We start from the raw sequence: 18,506 nt of genomic DNA, 5'->3' as shown, positions 1-18,506 counted from the left end.
AACACGCGCATTACGGATTCGGAAAACCCCTGTCTGTCGCATACGTACGCAGCTCTTGTTCTCATCTCCAGAGTCCCAGAGCCTCCTGGCGAACCCTGTTCACCTGTCCCTGGCTCTTTGGCTCCCTCTCAAGCTTCTTCTCAAGCCTTCTTTTCCCATCTTGATCTTCACACCCCCCGTAATTGTTTCCTCTGCGCAGCTCAAGTTGTCGTCAACTCATCTGATTGATTGACGGGAGGCGCTGGTTCCGGCGCATGAGACTGGACGCCCCTGCTTAGCACACCACCTACCTACCTACGGGCTACCACTGACAGACACTCCGCGGGGACCCGGCACTGCCTGGTTGGCACTTTACCTTGCGACATCCATCCCTTCGCCAGGCACCGGCTTTGTGCGACTATTCCGCAGCTTCGCGCCAGCTTGGCCTTTAGATATCGCCACTGGCACGGACAAGCCGGCTCTTCCATATCATCCTCCTGTCTCGTCCCGTCCCGTACGAACCCTCCTGGCTCTTGCAAAAATCGTTTTGCCCCTCCCCCTCACCCTCTCATGATCCTAGCCCCTGTGGAGCTCTTGTCAGCGTCATAGGGCCTCTACTCTGAGATCTAACGTTATCTTCCCGCGACAACACCTACCGTTTGGCATGTGAGACGTTTCTTGAAGTGAAGCGCATCGAGTTCTGTGGACATGTCGACGACGACGACGCCTGGATCTCACAAGGCGCCCAGAGTGTTGGCCTGCGTCTTGTGTCAGCATCGCAAGATCAAATGCGACCGCAACACGCCTTGCTCGAATTGCATCAAGGTGCGTCAGCTACCTAGCCCGTCCCGCTGCATTTCGCTTATCCATATCGCGCCCGCGCCCTTTGTTTGGCTTCTTGATGCCTTCCGTGTCTGCCTTGTGTCCTTGTGCTCTTTGTGCCTCAGGTTCCATGAACTTCAACTTACCAGTAAGCCAGGCCAATGTTACGTGCACACCAAGCACTCCAGCTCCCGCAAGGAAGCGCCGGAGACCGAACCAAGACCTTCAGGAGCGGCTCGCTCGATGTGAGCAGTTGCTGAAGCAATATGCCGATGGTACCGTGCCATCTCCATCGGCGCAGGCCTCACCAGCCATGAACAGCGCCATGTCGGATGTCATGGTCAGCACGCCGAACAACTGTGATTCCCAGACGAAATGGAAGCCGGCTGGCAAGATGGTCAAGGAAGAGGGTGGCGTGCGATTCATGGATAGCTACCTGTGGGCCAACATTCATGAAGAGGTGAGCATGTCCAATGTGTCTCAATGAGTCTGCGAAACTGACGCTCGGCACAAGCTCCAAGCGATGAAGGAGATTGTCGATACCGACGACCCCGAAGACAGCAGTGTCATGGGCTCTGAGGATCTGAGCCCAGACTACAACATCGACCTTCTCCTACCCTCAGATGCTTCAAGCGGATCCAACGAGGATCATCAGCCGGATCCCGTCCATGTCTTTCGACTCTGGCAGTTGTTTGTGGACCGCGTTAACCCTTTGACCAAAATCATCCACGTCCCATCAGTACAGCCATATGTGATGGAAGCGGCGACCAACATGAACAATATCCCGTTAAACTACCAGGCCCTCTTGTTCTCCATCTTCACCATGGCTGCGGTGTCTCTCTCTGATGCCGAAGCGACGCAGATGCTCGGATGCTCGCGCGACGATGCTCTGCGCAAGTACACTATTGGAACTAAAATGGCATTAACCAAATTCAACTTTCTCAAAAACTACGACATGGTAGCTTTGCAGGCATTGCTGCTTTATCTGGTGAGATAGTCGGCTTCAACAGTCTTGATGCGTGCTGACGGTTATAGTTTTCTCTTCAGAACCGCTACGACAGGCATGCCGCCTGGATTCTTAGCGGAATGGTCGTCCGGATCGCCCAAAAGATGGGATATCACCGTGACGGCGAACTATTGAACCTCAACGCCTTTGAAACCGAGATGCGAAGACGTATGTGGTGGCAGATCATTCTACATGATGCCAAGAATGCCCTGGTTTCTGGGCTTAGCCACTCGATGCTCCCCAGCAGCTGGGACACAAGGATGCCACAGAATGTGAACGACGCGGACCTGTTTCCTGGATCGAACGAACCCATTCAACCGCGCGAGGGCCCAACGGAGATGGCATTCTGCCTGATCGGTTACCAGATTGCCAAGTTTCTGGTTCACGCCGAGTCCCTCCACGGCACCCCGGGATTGGAAGCTGCCATTATGGGTGACGACTACGAGGACAGAGATCCCGACATGTTTCCCTCCATTGAAAAGTATCGAGAACTTGTCGACGACCTCGAGAAGGGCTTGCTGGAGGTTGAAGCCCGCTACATCGACCCTTCTGCTGGACCTGTCCACCTTGCAGCCCTCGCGATACGCCCAATGCTTACCAGCAAGATGAGAGAGATGCTGGTGCCCATGAGGGAGCAGCCAGAATGGGGGACCGAGATCCTCAACAAGAAGGACAACCTGTTCAAGATTGTATTGATGAACAACGAGCACAGCACCAATGCTTACGAGGTAATGGAGCACGCAGGGTTTTTGTGGTTTGTCAAATTCCACTTCCAGATTGACATCTTCACCGTCATGACGAAGCAGCTCAGCCAGCGCCCGACTGGCTCTCTTGCGGACCGCGCTTGGGGTATGGTGGAAAAGATTTACCGATTTCACCCAGAGCTCTTGGACATGAGTCAAAAGGTGTACGTGATACAGGCTCAGACTGTCCTGAAGGCATGGAAAGCCCGCGAGCAAGCCTTCCGACAGGCAGGTCAACCCGTCGAATGCCCCAGCTTTGTGTACCGCCTCCGCGAATGCCTCACCAATAATGGACGCAGCTCTGAACCACCACCTCAGCCGCCGCCGACTCAACCTCCAACATCGGTGGCCCAGATGACGGACCTTGATCCGTTCCTGGGTGGCTATCTGGACGTTTCGACTCTCAACTGGGATATGTGGGGGAACATGAATCAACCACAGAATCAGCTTCCTTCTTCACTGTTTGGCAGCTTTGGCATGGGGAGTATGAATTGAGGGGTCTCAAAGCACATGAATTAATCATCTTGGAAAAACGGCGCGGCTGGTACGAGGCTAATGAAATGGGAATCTCCACGGAGTCGGTTGTACAATTATATAGAGCGATCTGTTTGGGCGCCGGTAGGCTAAATAGATGGTTGACATATACACGCATACTCGGGCAGGGATGCTTCTTCCTACATGTACTTAATGAACACTCGGAACAGGGCAGTCTATGCCTCAGAAGGATGCTTCTTGTATGTATCAGTAACGGAGACATCAGTTCACAACAGTCAGGCAAAGTGTGTCAATGACTTTTCTTGGTGGTCTACTTGATCGAGATGAACCTTTCTTTCCCCTGTCCACTCAGACCCCATATGTTCCTTGCTCTCTCACTGTCGTCTCCATTTCCATCCCATGTTCACATCGTCCCACAGGCGTTGACTTGGTTCCATCGAGTAAGATTGGCTTGTCTCGTTGCTTCTCAATGGAGGTTGTCGTGTTTGTGCCTAGGCAGTAGCCGGGCGAGGACCATCGTGACCCTGGCCACCGGAGTTCTGGCCATGGCCGTTGGCGTTCTGCTGCTGCTGAACACCGGCGTTTTGGTTCTCATCATTATCCTGGGCTTCGTTGTCGGGGGCGCGGTCACGGCCGGTGACAGCGCGGGCACGCTGGAGGATGTAGCGAAGGTACTGAACGGCAAAACCCTCGCTGATGGGAGCCTGGGGGAAACGCTCCCAAGACCCGTTGGTGTAGTGGAGAGTGCGGACGGGGTTGGCATCGTTACGAGCAGGGCGGCCACCGTTGGCATTGTCGTTGTTGCGGACGGGACGGGGTTTGGCGACGAAGATGACATAGCCGATGATGCCCATGACGATGAGCATGAGACCAGTACTGACGGTCACGACCATGATAGTGCTGTTGTTGTCCTCGGGGAGAGAACGGGGCATGACGTGAATCGACATGTTGATGGTTGTTCTCCTGCGAGTTAGTGCTTGTTGAGCTTGAAGTGGTCCAGCATCAGTACATACCGCTTGGTGCTTGTTGAGCTTCGTTGTGGTGTTGTTGTTTCGGTTGGAGGGCTTCGTCCTTTGATACGAGCTGTAGCTGTATGAAAGGATGAAGAGAAGTTGTTGAAGAGTTGATACGTAAGAAGAGGAGAGGGAGTATATATATGGGAGTGTGTAAACGGTGCTGAGAAAGAGGACAATTGAGTTGAAGCATTGTTGAATAGAGGGACGAACGGCGATGTAAGTTGAATGGTAAGTATAAAGCAACGATGAGACGAAAGGGATCTGTTTGAAGATTTGAGATGATGGCCGAATTGGGATGATCAAGTTGCGTTTGGCACTTGCATATCGCGATAAGATGGTAGAAAGATGAACAAACGTCGAAACACCATTTTACGAACAGGATTTATAAAAATGAGAGAGAATAATTAACTCAATTCAGAAGAGACTGACTACTCTACCTTACTCAATCTAGCAGCGATTACAATCTAGCAACGTCTACTCTGAATCTAGCGACTAAACAAACAAATACTGTACTCTACCTACGCAACCAACACATCCAACTCGCCTCTTCCTCACTTAAGGACGAGCACCCTCCTCCTCATCCTTCTGATACTCACGGTTATCTGCCATGATGGCACTAACTCGGCGCTCCGCCTGCTTCCGGCTCTTATCCTCCCTGTGAACCTGTCTGTGTCCCATCCACTGAATGCAGATAAAGATGAGAAGGAAAACAATGACGATAATACATCCCACCGTGGCGTACAGCCAAGGAGTGGTGCCCTTGGAGGGAGTCTCCTCGGCGAGTGCAGTGGGCTCTACCGTTGGGACAACGGCGGTGGTAAGCGTGACGAAGCTCTTGGGCTCCATGGAGAGTTCGAACCACGAACCACCGTTGTCGGGGCGGGTCTGAATTGGGGCGTCCCAGGAATCAGCCATAATTGCTATAGTGTGAGAAGAAGTGGTGGAAAGCTGGGGAAGTGTTAGCAGATAAGATCGAGAGTGGAACGTACCTGTGTTTGCTGTGTGATTGAGTGTGAGCGTGTCTGGCCAGAAGAGGATGAATTGCAGGGCGATGTGCTCATCTTATGCGTTTGCAATGCCTTCATGTCCGAGCGGTAGTGGCACTCAATGCGCAATGTTCAAAGGGTCGGGAACAATTGAACAAGGAGAGAAAGCAAATTGTCTTGTTCGTTCATGCTGTGTGCTGGCCTTGGCACTTTACCCGTGTTCATCTTTGTTGTCTTTGTTTGATCAAGTCAATGTTATTGTCCAAGGCTACAGCGAAGCAATCGTGTGAACTTCATGAGAAAAGAACATTGGTTACTGGAATAAGGTGTCAAAGGATCATGGGTATCTTATTCTGTTTAGCTGTGTGTGATCAGGACTGTAGCCGCGACTCATTGTCACTAACCCCAAAAGGCTGTGGATAGGAACAACCGAGTAACTGCTGTACAACTGTCGATCTTCTCATGACCATCGCAATATCTCCGAGCCATCAATTATCCAGTTCTTCGTCCGACGGATCCATCCCTCGAAGGTACGCCTCGATGCACCTACCAACCCGCTCATCGTCCAGCTCGTAGGTACCCTTTGGCCCAAATCCAAACCGGCTATACAGCTTCTAGCTAGTAAAAGCCAATGGAAAGAATGAAAACGCAGCGGTTTCCAGCTCGAGATCTGTGACGTGATTGCTAGCGTAGTTGACAATGACGCGGAGCTCACCACCCTTGGCGCCAATGTTCCAGTAGTTGAGGGCATGACGGATTTCATCGAGGTGCGTGTCTGCGTCGTAGAAGGCTCCGTCGCTTGTGATCTTTTGGAAGATGACGACTACGTCGACGTCTTTGGCGTGTTCTTCGAAGAGGCGCTTGTTGGTGTAGAGGCTATGCACTAGCATGTCTTCGTCGTCGTGAGGGCGCCATCCGCCCTTTTGAACGTTTTGAACGGTGTCGTACGTGGCTGTGATGGGGATCTCGACCTTGCTCACGCTGTAGATGTACTCGGTGAAGTCCTTGGAAGTAGCGACATTGGTGAACAGGAGCCCAGTGTCGTGGTGGAGAAGAGTTAGGTCATGGCGAACATCAATGAAGGATCGAGGGTAGCGACGGCTGAGGTTGCGACGGACGCCCCAACGAGTCACGATGAAGTCTCCGTCATCAGGGTCCTGGCGGTCCTGAGACCAAACGAACGAGTAGATGCAATGACGGATTCGTTGAAGAGCGTCGCTTGTCTTGAGAGGGTTTTCTTGGTCAACATCGAACAGGCGTCCCCAAGGGAAGCTGGTGCACGTAAGAGAGTTGGAGGATGTAACGAGAGAAAGCAGCACATCTCTGGCTCCGTCATAGAAAGACGCGAAAGAAACACCGAGCTTTTCCATGACGATGGTGTTGATGCCCTTGTGTGCACAGCCCAGTGTATGTGCAGCGGTAGAGAAGATCAGGCTGACGCGTAGTGAATTGACATGACCAGCTTCAGGCGGACGAGGCCGAGGTGTTGTGACGTCTACCGTGATTCACTACTACGAAGCTCTCACGGAAGGAGCAAGTGACTTGCACTCATTCAATTGGCTACAGCAAACATGCACTCAAAATATGGGCGAAAGAATGTAGATCTCAAAATGAAACGACACCTAGACGGAGGAAGAGCTAGATGTCGAGATTAACGACGGACCAGTTTGTTTCTTCTCAGATCAGTCCAAGAGTCCAAAGACCCTGCCGGACAACCGCTGCCCACAATGGACAGCGTGCGGCGGACGTTCTTGACTATCTGAAGAAGAAAGAAAGGAAAAGAGAAAAAAGAACAAAGCTGGGCGGAGTATTTCAGAGGGCTGGATTGATTTCTTCAGCTGACTCAGCATGATGCTTGAGCTATCACGTGATGAACACTCCGAGGCGGAGGGAATACCGGGTCACGTGTGTCCCGAGATGAGGAATTCGCACCCGCTGATTGGTCGGACTGGACCGAGAAGCCGAGGGAGCCCGTTCCGATACTTGCATGGCGAAGCATGCATCGGGAAATCCATCATCATCGATTCCCCAAACGACGACGAACCGCCCCTTCAGTGGTAAAAACGACGCCGACGACGATCCCGTTGAACGAACAATTTTGGCCGCCCTCTCAATTCGATTCCCTCGATACTCTTCTGCCACGATGCTCGCTCAACGTGTTGGCGTCGCCGCCCTTCGCCGAGGTACGTCAATTGAAGCAATCCCCGATGCCGGGTTCTGCGAAAAAACAGTGAATAGCCTCATGGAACGTGCAGACTGACCAATTGTCTAGGTGCGGCTAAGCCTAGCAGCGTCTTCTTCTCCCAGACGCTGCCCAAGGTTGCCCTGACTGCCGGCATCTCGACCACTCCCTCTCGGTAAGCTCCTCAACACCAGCATCGCGAAGTGCTTCTTCGACCTCTGACACGTGCTCCCAGTCCCGTCGCCAGCACCAAGCTCTCCCAGGAGGAGGGGCGCCAGCTCCTCGTCAACCAGCGCCTGAACCGCCCCGTGTCCCCCCACCTGGGTATCTACAAGCTGGAGCAGACCTGGTTCGGCAGCTCGGCATGGAACCGAATCACCGGATGCACCCTCTCGGCCACCATGTACGCCTTCATGGGCGCCTACCTCGTCGCCCCCGTCGTCGGCCTGCACCTCGAGACCGCCAGCGTCGCTGCTGCTTTCGGCGGCCTGCCCCTCGTCGTCAAGGGTGGCCTCAAGTTCGCCCTGGGCTTCCCCTTCGTGTACCACTTCATCAACGGCTTCAAGCACCTCCTGTACGACATGGGCAAGGGTTTCGCCAAGCCCACGATCAAGAAGACTGACAACATTCTCTGGGCTGCGAGCATCCTCGGTGCCATTGGTCTGGTTGCTTTCGTGTAAGAGATGAAAAAGAAGGGAGAAATAGATTGGGCTAGCAACAGCAGTGGATGAAATACACCAAGCCGTGAGGGATTGAGAGGGAGTACTGGAAATGGGAGACGAGGTACTCGTGTAGAAGTATGAATGAGCCTGGGAGGGCATTCCTGATTTTGAGCAAATCAATTTTACTATATTTACACCAACCCTCTTACCCAAATGCCCTTTTGTGAGGTATCCCGAAGCCTAAAACGCCATTCGCCTTCGCATTGCTATAATTTGTGTCAAACACGTTGGGATTTGCCTACTCCAAGAACCGAGCATCCAGAATCGCTCGGATCAGCTTCCTGTTGCCAGACGAGGCAATCTTTTCTCCTACGATTGTTCCAATGAACTCCTTCAGCTCCGAGACCTCCGACTCCAAGTTGGCTGTGCCGTTTACGCCGTTGACGCTCGACTCGCCCCGCTCCGACAGGGATGCAACGGCTTGTACGATACCTTGTACCAGCATCTCGTAGTCCATGGTGCCCTCAGCCTTTTCCTTGAGCGGTTGCAGAATTGCAGTGTCAAAGGTCTTGAGGTTTCGCAGTACCAAAACTCGGATGGCCTCGGGTCCGCCGGCTTCAAGCAGACCGTGGATGGCGCCGTAGAGGACGGCGGGTGGCTTGGTGGGATCGAGGAAGTACTTGAGACATGTTCGCGTGAGCTTTGTCCTGAGGAGAGTGTTTGAGGCCGAGTATTTGCGGGCGATTTGTCCGACTAGCGATGCAGCCAGTTGTCGCAAGTCGTACTGTTCCTTGATGGCATCAACTCCTTCATCGGCACCCAGTTTTCGGGCCATCAAACAAGTCAGGGCGGGCGCGGAGAGAGGGCTGGCGTAGGGATCGAGGAAAAGGCTCTTGTTCTCGATAAGGGCGTTGGTCAACTCCATCATCTGCTTAAGAGTGAAAGTGTCGTCCAGATGATGCGTTACACGATCCATGATGAAGTTGATGAAGTATGGGATGAGCTGATGCAGACCGGGATCGTCCCTCACGGAACCGAGAGCAGCCTGTCGGAGTCGTACAACCTCCTCGTCCGGGTTGTCGTCCAGAATCGCGGCTTGGATCTTGTCAAAGTAGAGGATGAGCTCCTTGCTGACGATGTGCTTAACGGATGGCTTCATTGCGACGTTATCGTTGCCGGCGAGTGCAGAGAGGGCGGGATTAGCTCCAGGGCCCTTGGGGAGGAGTTCTTGCGATCGGGACTCGGATGTCGTTGGGTTTTGGGGAATAGAGGGCTGGACACCTTCGATGGCGAGCCAGTGTGCTAGGAAGGATTAGCATGAGCATTCACACAAGCCAAGAGACATGCGCACCGGTGAAACCCATGTCGCGAGGGACCTTGGGTAGAGGCGCATTGATGAGCTTCTCAAAATCAACCTCCTCATCTTCAATGTAGAAGAGCGGCTGGCCTGGACCGAGACTGGCCTCGCCATAGCGCAGAGGACGCGTCGAGTCGTAGCCGTAGAGGGGTTCCACGTCGAGAGCCTTGAGTGCAAGCGAGATGTCGTTAACAGTGAGAGTAGTTCGGCGGGCGGCTCGCATGAAGCGCAGGGACTCGACAATGACCTGGCCGATACGGTACTCGACGTCTTGAGTCAGGCACTTGAGGGCTTCATCGTTAAGGGAGCTAATGCCGACCGACTCGGCTACGTCCTTGACGTTGTCGGGGTTCCACAGGAGCTTGGGGGTTTCGGCCATGGCGTCGGCGGTGTGAGCGCGCTGTGACGCTCGCGATTATCAAGACGTATTCGAAAAGGCTGCTGCTAGAAGCCTGCGATCGGTGTGACGATGTGGATGTTGGGAGGTTTCTAAGTGTGATGCTTTCTTGAAGCTGCGCGAGGCTGAGAGAGCAGTGGATTGAAGTGTGGCTGGATCTGGGGTGCGCCACATCTTAAATTTCCCAAGTTGGTGTGGGGCCATTGTTTGAACTGGGGTGTGTGGCTGGTGAATGCTCTCTAACAATGGCTTTCCTATTCCAGGAATAAACAACGGCTAAATAAACAAATTAAGGATTCAGTGAGACTGCGAGTCTCAAAGAGGACATTTCAAATTAGAGCACCAACTCTCTGAGGCCGCATGTCGGCCTCGCAAGCGCCGCATTTCATCTAAACGCTCTTACAACACCCGCCAAAGTGGGTCTCTAAATACGGCGACTATCAATACGTTATACGCGTATACTGTGAGCCGCCATGACAACAAAACCAAAGGGCTGAAGCCGTATTTCATGCGATAGGACGAGGCACAGGAGATGGACGCGTAATAAAGGGTCTCAGATGGCGGAGGATTCGCGGCTGCTCTCCACATTCATACGTGGGCGGCTGAATTACGTTTGTATGCTTGTCTAGCATCGTGGGGTTTATATACGACTGCAATGCCTTTTCAACAACAGAGATGAAGAAAGACAGTTGTCTTGCAAGAACAGGCCCGCTTCCTGAGCTGATCCTCTATCTCATCCCCGAAGCCTAGGTCAACAGAACCCGCAGGACTTCAAACTTACGACCGGAGCAGACACAACCGCGCCCAAACAAACCGAAACGACCACTCCAAGATGATGTCCAGAGTCAAAGGCTTTTTCGGCAGCCACTGGTTCGACCCGCATTGGAAGACGAGGGTTCATATCGGCATGATGGTACTCATTGTCGCTGTCATTGCCCTCACTGGCGCCCGTATCGCAACGAAACCCAAGGGCACGCCGACCACTCGGTCCGACACACTGGGTATTACGATGGTATGAAGCCCGCTGTACACGACTTCAACAAATTGAGGTTAACCATTTGCGAATAACAGGCCGTCAAGAGCATTGTTTTCCTCATCTACCAGTTGCTCACCGACAAGGTCGATCGGTTCAGGAAGTGGAGGAGCCTCAAGGCGTATGCGATCCTCAACACCATGGAGATTGTCTTCTGGTTCGTTGTGGTCATTATAACTTTTATGGGAATCTCGAGGTTTTGCCAAGGTGCAAGCTGCGCCTTTGCGTGGTTTGTCGCCCTCAACGGCTTCTTGCTCATGTAAGTCTACGCTCCCTGCTGCGGACAAGAAACTGTATGCTGACATTTACCTCTTGCAGGGCCACATCTTTCTGGGCAGCTGTCATCTGCTGGAAGGATCACAAGTACTTCAAGAGTACTGGTGTCGTTCGTGGGACGGCGCTCCCTACACACGCCATGAACAGCTCGGCGTACTCGTCGCAGTCGGCCATGAAATAGACGGAATAAACGAAAAGCTCACACATACACAGAAGGGATGGACGTCAATCTTGATTTCGGGATGAACCCTGAAAGAACTAAACAACACTGGAGTACGGCGTTCATTGGTCGACATGAATAAGGGATTCAACGAATAGAGGACAAGCGCTTGCCCTTCCCGATGCTTCATCGAGATGTAGCTTGTATCGAGAGGATGAAGGGGGGATTTCTTCATATTTGATAGATGCTAGAGGTTATTCAAGGACTCATGAGGGAACTGTAGTGTAACTAGGTGCACTTTGGTAGACTCGATATTAAATAGAGGCTGGTCCTACTCAACTAATGTCTTCAATTTCGTCTCTACACCTGAAGGAAAGGGCTGAAAATACTCCATGCAATAGTAACGAGACCTAATTAGCTGACATGCAGCCGCCTGGCTTCCAGTGAATTCGATGTTCGAAGCTGTAGGGTATCTCCAGGGCGTCACAATTGTCGCCCAGACAATAGTGTGCGACTGCATTTAAATGAGGCCGTTTTAACTGAAAGAAGGAGAGACCATGTAACTTAAAGACCTCTTTGAGAGTCGTGGAATGCCCAAATATTATCTTGTTGCTCAAGGTCCGGCTTTGATAGTAAAGTGACTTGATTGCCCGATATGTTACAAGGCCACCCATGGGAAAAATGGAAACGAACGTGTTTCTAGGGTAGTCTGAACCGGAAACAATTATTTCAAACAAATGTCTAAATGCTGGTCTAACGCTAATGCAAGCTAATGCTTCAATATATGCTCTTGTGAATCCGTCATGACTGACTGTCCATATATGCAGCTGTACAAAACGCTTATGACAACAGTCCAATCGTGAACTTTCTATCATCCTTTTCCAACTCATCCTTGAGCCCCTTGAGCTCATCAATGTCCCATCCAGCCCAAACAAAGCGACCGCTCAGAAACTTGGCCTCCTCGCTGGCCGCCCAGACCGAAAAGTCTCCAGCAAGGGTCACATCATCGGGGACAAGGCCAAACGCGTCGATGAAGCCTGCAATCGGCTTGGTCATGCCAGTATCAGCAATGAGACCTGGGTGGAACTGAATTACAGTCTTGTCGGGGTTCTCCTTGGCGTAGTACTCAAAGACCTTGTAGGCGGCAAGCTTAGATGCGCGGTAGCCTGAGAAACCTTCCATGTACTGCATGTACATCGCCTCGGTTGAGACGTGAATCACGGAGGCGTTGAGGGCCGCGAGAGGGGTGAAGGCTTGGAGGAGGTTGAAGTTTCCACGGACTGAAATGTCAAAGCCGAGCCACCAGTCGTCGGGATCCGAATCAGCGATGCTGTTTGTCTTGGGCATGTAGCCAGCATTGGCCACTACAATGTCGATGGTCCCCTTTGTCGACTTTGCAAATGACTGGACCGCCGAGAGAGTAGACTCGCGGTCTACAATATCGACGCGGTACGTCCAGACGGTGGTGCCAGGGTAGAGACTCTCAATTTCGGCCTTGTTCTCGAGCAGTGTCTTTTCGGTGCGGCCGAGGAGAGCCAAGTCACTAATACCAGACTTTGCAAAAGACTTTGCGATGGCGGCGCCAATGCCAGAACCGCCTCCGGTGATTAGAGCATTCTTGCCTTTGGTGGATAGCTCGGGGCGAGTCGGCGAGATGGCCGGGTAGGTGGTGTTGTGAACGGTCTTGATGGGAATGGGCGCCATATTTGCGGTGGCGAGCTGGATCTTGAAAAGATACTGAAATGTTACTGTGTTGCTCTCAATTATTGTGTTCTCTGTCCATTCTCTCCTGGGCCTATTTGTATCATGGTGATGAGGCCATCAGGACCCATACTTAGGAACATCGTGTTGATGCCATCTGAATCCTTCTGTTCGAATAACGTTGATTGAGGCCGAAATATCTCCATTTCAACGTTATCGCAGGATCGTGTTCCCTATGATCAACGTTATTGAGGCTTAAAGTCCTGATAATTCCACCTTATCTCCGTGGTTCACGGCCTGGCCCTTGGTGTTTGTTAGTGCTTCCCCGGATTATTAATGCGCATAACGTTATCCCACCACCGACAATAACGTTATTCCTCAACCACGACAATCCAACCTGCCCAATGTCTCCTCATCTTTGAATCAACGAGCCAATTGCCCTGGAAATAACAACCTGGTACCTTTTCCCGATATTGCCTACAGCCGCAAATGTCTCCGTCGAGCAGCAGCAGAGACACCCCAGACGTGAGTGGGCCTTTACCTGCGATTACCAATCCGCTTGTTGGACAACGTTGAAGTCGTCTTTGGTTTTTGGCCTTTTTAACTGACTTAAATACTGTACAACAGCCCAAGCGAGAGAGGAGTAGGATCGCCCAGCGCGAATATCGCAAGCGGCATGCGTCCAAGTTTTCCAGTCTCAAGGATGAGAATCGGAGGCTTCGGAATGCTCTCAAGAAGATTGATCGGATAGCTTCGCAGCGCGCACGCCATGATAGAGAGCTCCAGGCTGCGCTGGCAGAGGCGAGAGAAATTGCGGACATCGAGGATGATGATAGCAGCGCTCTGACACGGGTGCCCTCTCCATCACAAAGAACCATCACCCCTGCAAGACAAGCGCCAACAAGAGCCATGTTTAATGCTCAGCCGGCTTTCTTCAGCGTCGCAAATGGAAACCACCTAAACGTGCAATCTCTTGGGCTGCCACAGCAAGTATGGCTCGATACGGACCGTTTGGTGCGTATCTATGAGGCCCCCATGGATGCGGCGCAGTATCTCGGGGACAACCTCTTTACCTTTGCAGGGGCGTTGTACTGGGCCTGCACGAAGAATGCGGTTTCTCTCTGGCAGGCGAAACAGCTGAGCTTGATGGGAAAGGTGGCGCGCACTGAGTCGAACCTTGACCGATTATTCAATCACTCCAAACATCTCAGCGATCATGACTTTTTAGTATCTTTGGCGCTTGCAAGGTTAGAGTACCACCAAAAGGGGTACACTCACCTTCCGCCTACCGCAACCCAAGCGCAATGGGACCAGATCGTGCCAGATCTATCCAAGAAGATTGAGCGGGACTATGCTGAAAGGGGGAGACGCTGGAGTGGTGGAAGACGCCCCGTGAAGTCGAGGCGTTTGTGAAGCGCCACCTAGAACCCGAAGAAGTCGTCGAGTTGCAGGCTCTGATTGAAGGCCGGGGAACAGGGGCTTCGCTTGCCAAGTATACGCCATTGGTTGAAGCGTTGGTGCAGAGCTTTGTGTGTTTTGGGGATGGACCGCGGTGGAATATTCTTTGGGTGTCGATGATGGTGGGAGGATGGCGGACACATCAAGAAGATGAGGCTCGGACTCGGGCTCAGTCTCAGGCACAGACTGTGGAATAGTTGTTGGTTACAAGAAAAATGATATATAGCGTGCGTGTTTACGGGGACCGAATTAGTCACTGGGCGTTCCATGATAACTTGGGGATAACATATTAAAAGGGCGATGAAAGTCACTGGCAGACAAAGATATGGAGTGAAGCTGCCTTGAATACCCACTGGCAAGCCGAAGCACCCCCAATCCAAGTTTGGGGAACCAACCAAGGACTTTGTGTGTCGAAACTCAGCGTTGAGAGAGACCTGGAACTTCTAAAGCCCATGCCTGAGTAATATGCAACAAGAAGTAGAGGCGGGCTAGAGGCGAAGAAGCATGACTTGGTCAAGTAGGAAGCATGTATCCGTCTGCATAGCACAACTCGGATATTTCGCCCAATGGGATTGCATACAAGAACAGATTGATTGGAGCGCTAGACAGCATCAGCCCTACATACCCCAGACTCTGGGAATAATGCTCCGCGGAGAAGCTGGATGTCCGTCTCGGTACTCGATACGCCGATCCGTCTACCGAGATCATTATAAAAACCCCGACATGGGTCATCTTGATCGGGGAACGGCCGATAAAGGACCCTTGAGTGACACTCTACGGTGGTATGCATTTCAGATACTGCAGTTTTGATTCGAAGGCGATGACGCCACTGCATCCTTTGATGGTGCTACTACGGGTATAACGTCCATGGCAGAATGAGGATTGCAGATGACGACATCAACTATGCGTGTTAAGCCGTTGGATAGCTTCTGAGAAGCAATACGACGCGGGGTTGTATGTAGTCAAGATGACACATCAATGGGATCTGCCCGAAATAGGAGTATATGGCTGACTTCAAATAGAGGTCATCCCTTGCGATGCGTTGGTTGATCTGCAACGGCTCAAGGTAAACTACGCGAATAAGTCACTCTTCTACAACATGGCAGCAGCAGTTCAACCTCCTCTTACTACCGGCCCCCCAGGCCAGCCAGATATTGGATACACTCCCAACCTTGACAAGTATCTCGCTCGAGTCAAGAGACGTCAAGAGACTGAGAAGTTTGAGACGACTTTGCCTGAGGGGTTCCCCAAGGAGCTCGTCTCGGACCTCGTGTGGGATGGCAAGGACTTGGCGGCCAAGTATGACTGGAACTACCACTTGACAGAGGCTGATATCGAGGAGATTGATGAGGCTCTCAAGAACTTTAAATGTCAGTTGAATTGGGGTTTTTGAGATTGGTCAATGCTGAGTTAAACGTCTAGCTCTCAACCTTCCCCTGGGATACATCAGCCAAAAGACATTTGTGTTGCCAAAGCTGCACGACAAGCTTCGTGCCATCTCCAAGGAGATTCACCAGGGCCACGGCTTCAAGGTAGTCCGAGGCGTCCCCGTGGACAAGTACACCCGAGAAGAAAACATCATCGTCTACGCCGGCATCTCATCCCACATCGCCCCCATCCGCGGCCGCCAGGACCACCAGTACGAGGGCAAGCGGGCAGATGTGGCCGTCGCTCACATCAAGGACATTACCCGAGAGGTTGACGCCCATAGGATCGGCGCTCCTGCGTACACGACTGAGAAGCAGGTGTTTCACACTGACTCAGGTGATGTGATTGCTCTGTTTGCTCTTGGGGAGGCTGAAGAGGGGGGCCAGAGTTACTTGTCGAGCAGCTGGAATGTTTATAACCAGCTTGCCAAGACGAGACCCGATCTCATCCACACGTTGACGGAGCAGTGGGTATCCGAGGAGTAAGTTCTCTGATGATGACTACTCAAGAGAGCAGATAATGACCGTGAGTCTAGGTTCGGCAAGGTTGGAAAGCGGTTCGAGCTGCGTCCGCTTCTGTACCACCAGCCCGCGACCGAGCAAGACCCGGAGCGTCTGATCATCCAGTACGCTCGTCGTCGCTACACGGGTTACTGGAGCCTCCCTCGATCTTCTGATATTCCTCCTATTACTGAAGCTCAGGCCGAGGCTCTGGATACTCTTCACTTCCTTGCCGAGAAGCATGCAGTTTCACTGGACTTTCACAAGTGAGAAGAAAACGTTCCCCTACATGTTGGCAGATAACTTACATGATATAGGGGTGATATTCAATACGTCAACAATTTGAGCATTTTCCACGCCCGTGGAGGATTCAAGGATTCTCCCGAGAAGCAGTAAGTGAACCTTTTCTCTAGAATGTGAACTACAGGCTCACCAGATCCAGGCGACATCTCGTCCGTCTATGGCTCCGAGACCCCGAGTTTGCGTGGAAGACCCCAGATGCCCTCCGTCGCAGATGGGACAACGTCTACGAAGGAATCGAGGAGGAAAAGACGGTGTTCCCATTGGAGCCGTTTGTGAGGAGTGCTAGTGACGCCAACAAGTTCAAGGCGGAGAAGAGGGTGGACGGCTAGGTCATTCAGCCACCAGTTATATAAGACTATAGGGCCGTAATGAATCCTTCTGTTCAAAGGACTGACAAATTCCTTGGCTGTTAATGGTGAACCTCTTCTTTTGGTGGTGATGACCGGGGTCGGACCGCCCCCGACTATTTCCGGGTGGGATACCCGGTGTAGATCTTTATGGCATCAACTTGAGGATTATGGCGACATGAGTTTAGTGACTTGTCTCTTGATCGAGTATGAACTTGGGGAAATGGTTAGTGACTAGTTGCCGAGAGCTCAAAAGCCTGCATAAGAGAGTTGCAGCTGCATGAAGAGAATCTAGGCCATGACATGCTCTCATTCAGCCACATCAAAGAAATGCAAGTATGTACCCGAGTAACAGTGCCGTCTCATTTCAAGACTTTCTTCGCAAGCAAAAAAAGAGCAATCTCACGTTCAATTGATAACCGAAAGGCGTCCCAAGTGGACGCCCAAGTCGACTTGCCTCACGAGATGACTACGAACCAGGCAGCTTCCGGGACCATATGTCCCGAAACCAACTGCTAACAAGCTCCCAAGATTTTAATTGAAACTGTAGCAGCAACTTATACTGGGATGGAATTGCCTTGTTTGAACCTGGTGTTGAGAAATCGGAGTGAATGTGAACTGGATGGAGCACTAAGCCATGAAGGAGACCTGCCAACGCCCTCACGATAGGTATATAATCGGCCTACAAGTTTCTCTGTATCCTTTCAAGATAGACGAGGACAATACCTTGATATCGTTATTGTCCTAACTATAGGGTGCGCGCTATCGCAAAGCTGCTAGCACATGTTCCATGAGTGCTCCCAATGCTTGGCCCTGCTCTCTACTTCCATTGCCCTAGGTTTACAGCTATAGCTGATTACAAGTACATAAAACGCTATTGTAGTTAACAAGGGTTGAAAAGCACCCAGCCTCCCTGATACATGTCCCCGACGCCGATGGAACATGGTATCCAACATCAATAGTACCAACAGTCCCTCAACCGACTCCTATCAGGCCATGTTTCATGTAATGTTCGTGACAGGGTCACAACCTGGCTAATATATAAGAAAACCATGTCAACCTATAGCTCAAGAGCGGAGTCTCATGTCAAAGCGGGAGGTTGACATCAGACCGGCCCCCGACGTGCATCTCCCTGCTTCCCCGCCACCAACAAGGCCACAGGGTTACAGGTGTTGCAGAAGCTATCTTCCTTGGCTCTTTGAGCTACCCGGACAGGAATATGATTATGAGCTTCTGACTGGTCGATGAAAAACACCAGTTACGGTGACAGTAGTGACCCATCTGTTTCGTGTGAGTTTTAGTATTCTATCAACTGCAAGCCATCAGAACTCGGGTCTTTAAATTGGTGATGTGACGTTGTGTTTTTGGCAAAACTGTTGTTAGATGATACAAGGCATTCACTTCTTGGAAACAGTTACGAGTATGTTTGATGCGACGGATTGTAATCTCAGAAAGAAAAGACATAGTTTAACAACTGGACACGGCTAACTATTGCAAAAAATCATAAATCATAACAAGCGAACCCAATCTAGGACAACCAAAGTTTTACACTTTGCCATTGGTTTCAATGCAGATGGTATTGAATGCCTGGTTTCGAGATACCCAGTTATAGGCACTCTTAACCATGACAGTCACCAACCAGCACAGATAGCCCC

The 18,506-nt window shown here is 51.6% G+C and overlaps 10 protein-coding genes across 10 annotated transcripts; 5 read left to right on the top strand and 5 right to left on the bottom strand.

Moving 5' to 3' along the window:
- Positions 1-767: 767 nt before the first annotated feature.
- MRS44_009886 (uncharacterized protein) lies at positions 768-3,045 on the top strand (the record flags this gene model as incomplete). The annotated part of the gene is made up of 4 exons (XM_046271013.2): positions 768-804; positions 927-1,261; positions 1,316-1,789; positions 1,837-3,045. The coding sequence occupies 4 exons, from the start codon at positions 768-770 to the stop codon at positions 3,043-3,045; spliced, it is 2,055 nt and encodes a 684-aa protein (XP_046131682.2).
- A 491-nt stretch (positions 3,046-3,536) lies between these two features.
- Positions 3,537-3,992, bottom strand: MRS44_009885 (uncharacterized protein; the record flags this gene model as incomplete). Its single annotated transcript, XM_046283716.2, has 1 exon — positions 3,537-3,992. The coding sequence occupies one exon, from the start codon at positions 3,990-3,992 to the stop codon at positions 3,537-3,539; it is 456 nt and encodes a 151-aa protein (XP_046131683.2).
- A 624-nt stretch (positions 3,993-4,616) lies between these two features.
- On the bottom strand, positions 4,617-5,122 carry MRS44_009884 (uncharacterized protein; the record flags this gene model as incomplete). Its single annotated transcript, XM_065620334.1, has 2 exons — positions 4,617-5,009; positions 5,051-5,122. The coding sequence occupies 2 exons, from the start codon at positions 5,120-5,122 to the stop codon at positions 4,617-4,619; spliced, it is 465 nt and encodes a 154-aa protein (XP_065476107.1).
- Positions 5,123-5,661: 539 nt separating this feature from the next.
- On the bottom strand, positions 5,662-6,417 carry MRS44_009883 (uncharacterized protein; the record flags this gene model as incomplete). The annotated part of the gene is made up of 1 exon (XM_065620333.1): positions 5,662-6,417. One exon carries the CDS (start codon positions 6,415-6,417, stop codon positions 5,662-5,664), a length of 756 nt encoding a protein of 251 aa, XP_065476106.1.
- Positions 6,418-7,190: 773 nt separating this feature from the next.
- Positions 7,191-7,909, top strand: MRS44_009882 (uncharacterized protein; the record flags this gene model as incomplete). Its single annotated transcript, XM_046276569.2, has 3 exons — positions 7,191-7,230; positions 7,320-7,404; positions 7,465-7,909. The coding sequence occupies 3 exons, from the start codon at positions 7,191-7,193 to the stop codon at positions 7,907-7,909; spliced, it is 570 nt and encodes a 189-aa protein (XP_046131685.1).
- A 280-nt stretch (positions 7,910-8,189) lies between these two features.
- Positions 8,190-9,627, bottom strand: MRS44_009881 (uncharacterized protein; the record flags this gene model as incomplete). The annotated part of the gene is made up of 2 exons (XM_046272137.2): positions 8,190-9,193; positions 9,243-9,627. 2 exons carry the CDS (start codon positions 9,625-9,627, stop codon positions 8,190-8,192), a joined length of 1,389 nt encoding a protein of 462 aa, XP_046131686.1.
- An 850-nt stretch (positions 9,628-10,477) lies between these two features.
- MRS44_009880 (uncharacterized protein) lies at positions 10,478-11,135 on the top strand (the record flags this gene model as incomplete). Its single annotated transcript, XM_046283717.2, has 3 exons — positions 10,478-10,657; positions 10,717-10,937; positions 10,997-11,135. The coding sequence occupies 3 exons, from the start codon at positions 10,478-10,480 to the stop codon at positions 11,133-11,135; spliced, it is 540 nt and encodes a 179-aa protein (XP_046131687.2).
- Positions 11,136-11,954: 819 nt separating this feature from the next.
- Positions 11,955-12,818, bottom strand: MRS44_009879 (uncharacterized protein; the record flags this gene model as incomplete). The annotated part of the gene is made up of 1 exon (XM_046283718.2): positions 11,955-12,818. The coding sequence occupies one exon, from the start codon at positions 12,816-12,818 to the stop codon at positions 11,955-11,957; it is 864 nt and encodes a 287-aa protein (XP_046131688.2).
- A 486-nt stretch (positions 12,819-13,304) lies between these two features.
- MRS44_009878 (uncharacterized protein) lies at positions 13,305-14,228 on the top strand (the record flags this gene model as incomplete). Its single annotated transcript, XM_046284128.2, has 2 exons — positions 13,305-13,340; positions 13,443-14,228. The coding sequence occupies 2 exons, from the start codon at positions 13,305-13,307 to the stop codon at positions 14,226-14,228; spliced, it is 822 nt and encodes a 273-aa protein (XP_046131689.2).
- Positions 14,229-15,372: 1,144 nt separating this feature from the next.
- MRS44_009877 (uncharacterized protein) lies at positions 15,373-16,833 on the top strand (the record flags this gene model as incomplete). Its single annotated transcript, XM_065620332.1, has 5 exons — positions 15,373-15,643; positions 15,696-16,182; positions 16,237-16,467; positions 16,519-16,593; positions 16,638-16,833. 5 exons carry the CDS (start codon positions 15,373-15,375, stop codon positions 16,831-16,833), a joined length of 1,260 nt encoding a protein of 419 aa, XP_065476105.1.
- Between the last annotated feature and the right edge of the window lie 1,673 nt (positions 16,834-18,506).

This window comes from Fusarium solani (assembly GCF_023522795.1).
Source record: "Fusarium solani strain SB1 chromosome Unknown bctg00000006, whole genome shotgun sequence".
Taxonomy (NCBI): domain Eukaryota; kingdom Fungi; phylum Ascomycota; class Sordariomycetes; order Hypocreales; family Nectriaceae; genus Fusarium; species Fusarium solani.
This window is presented reverse-complemented; position numbering and strand designations above follow the sequence as displayed.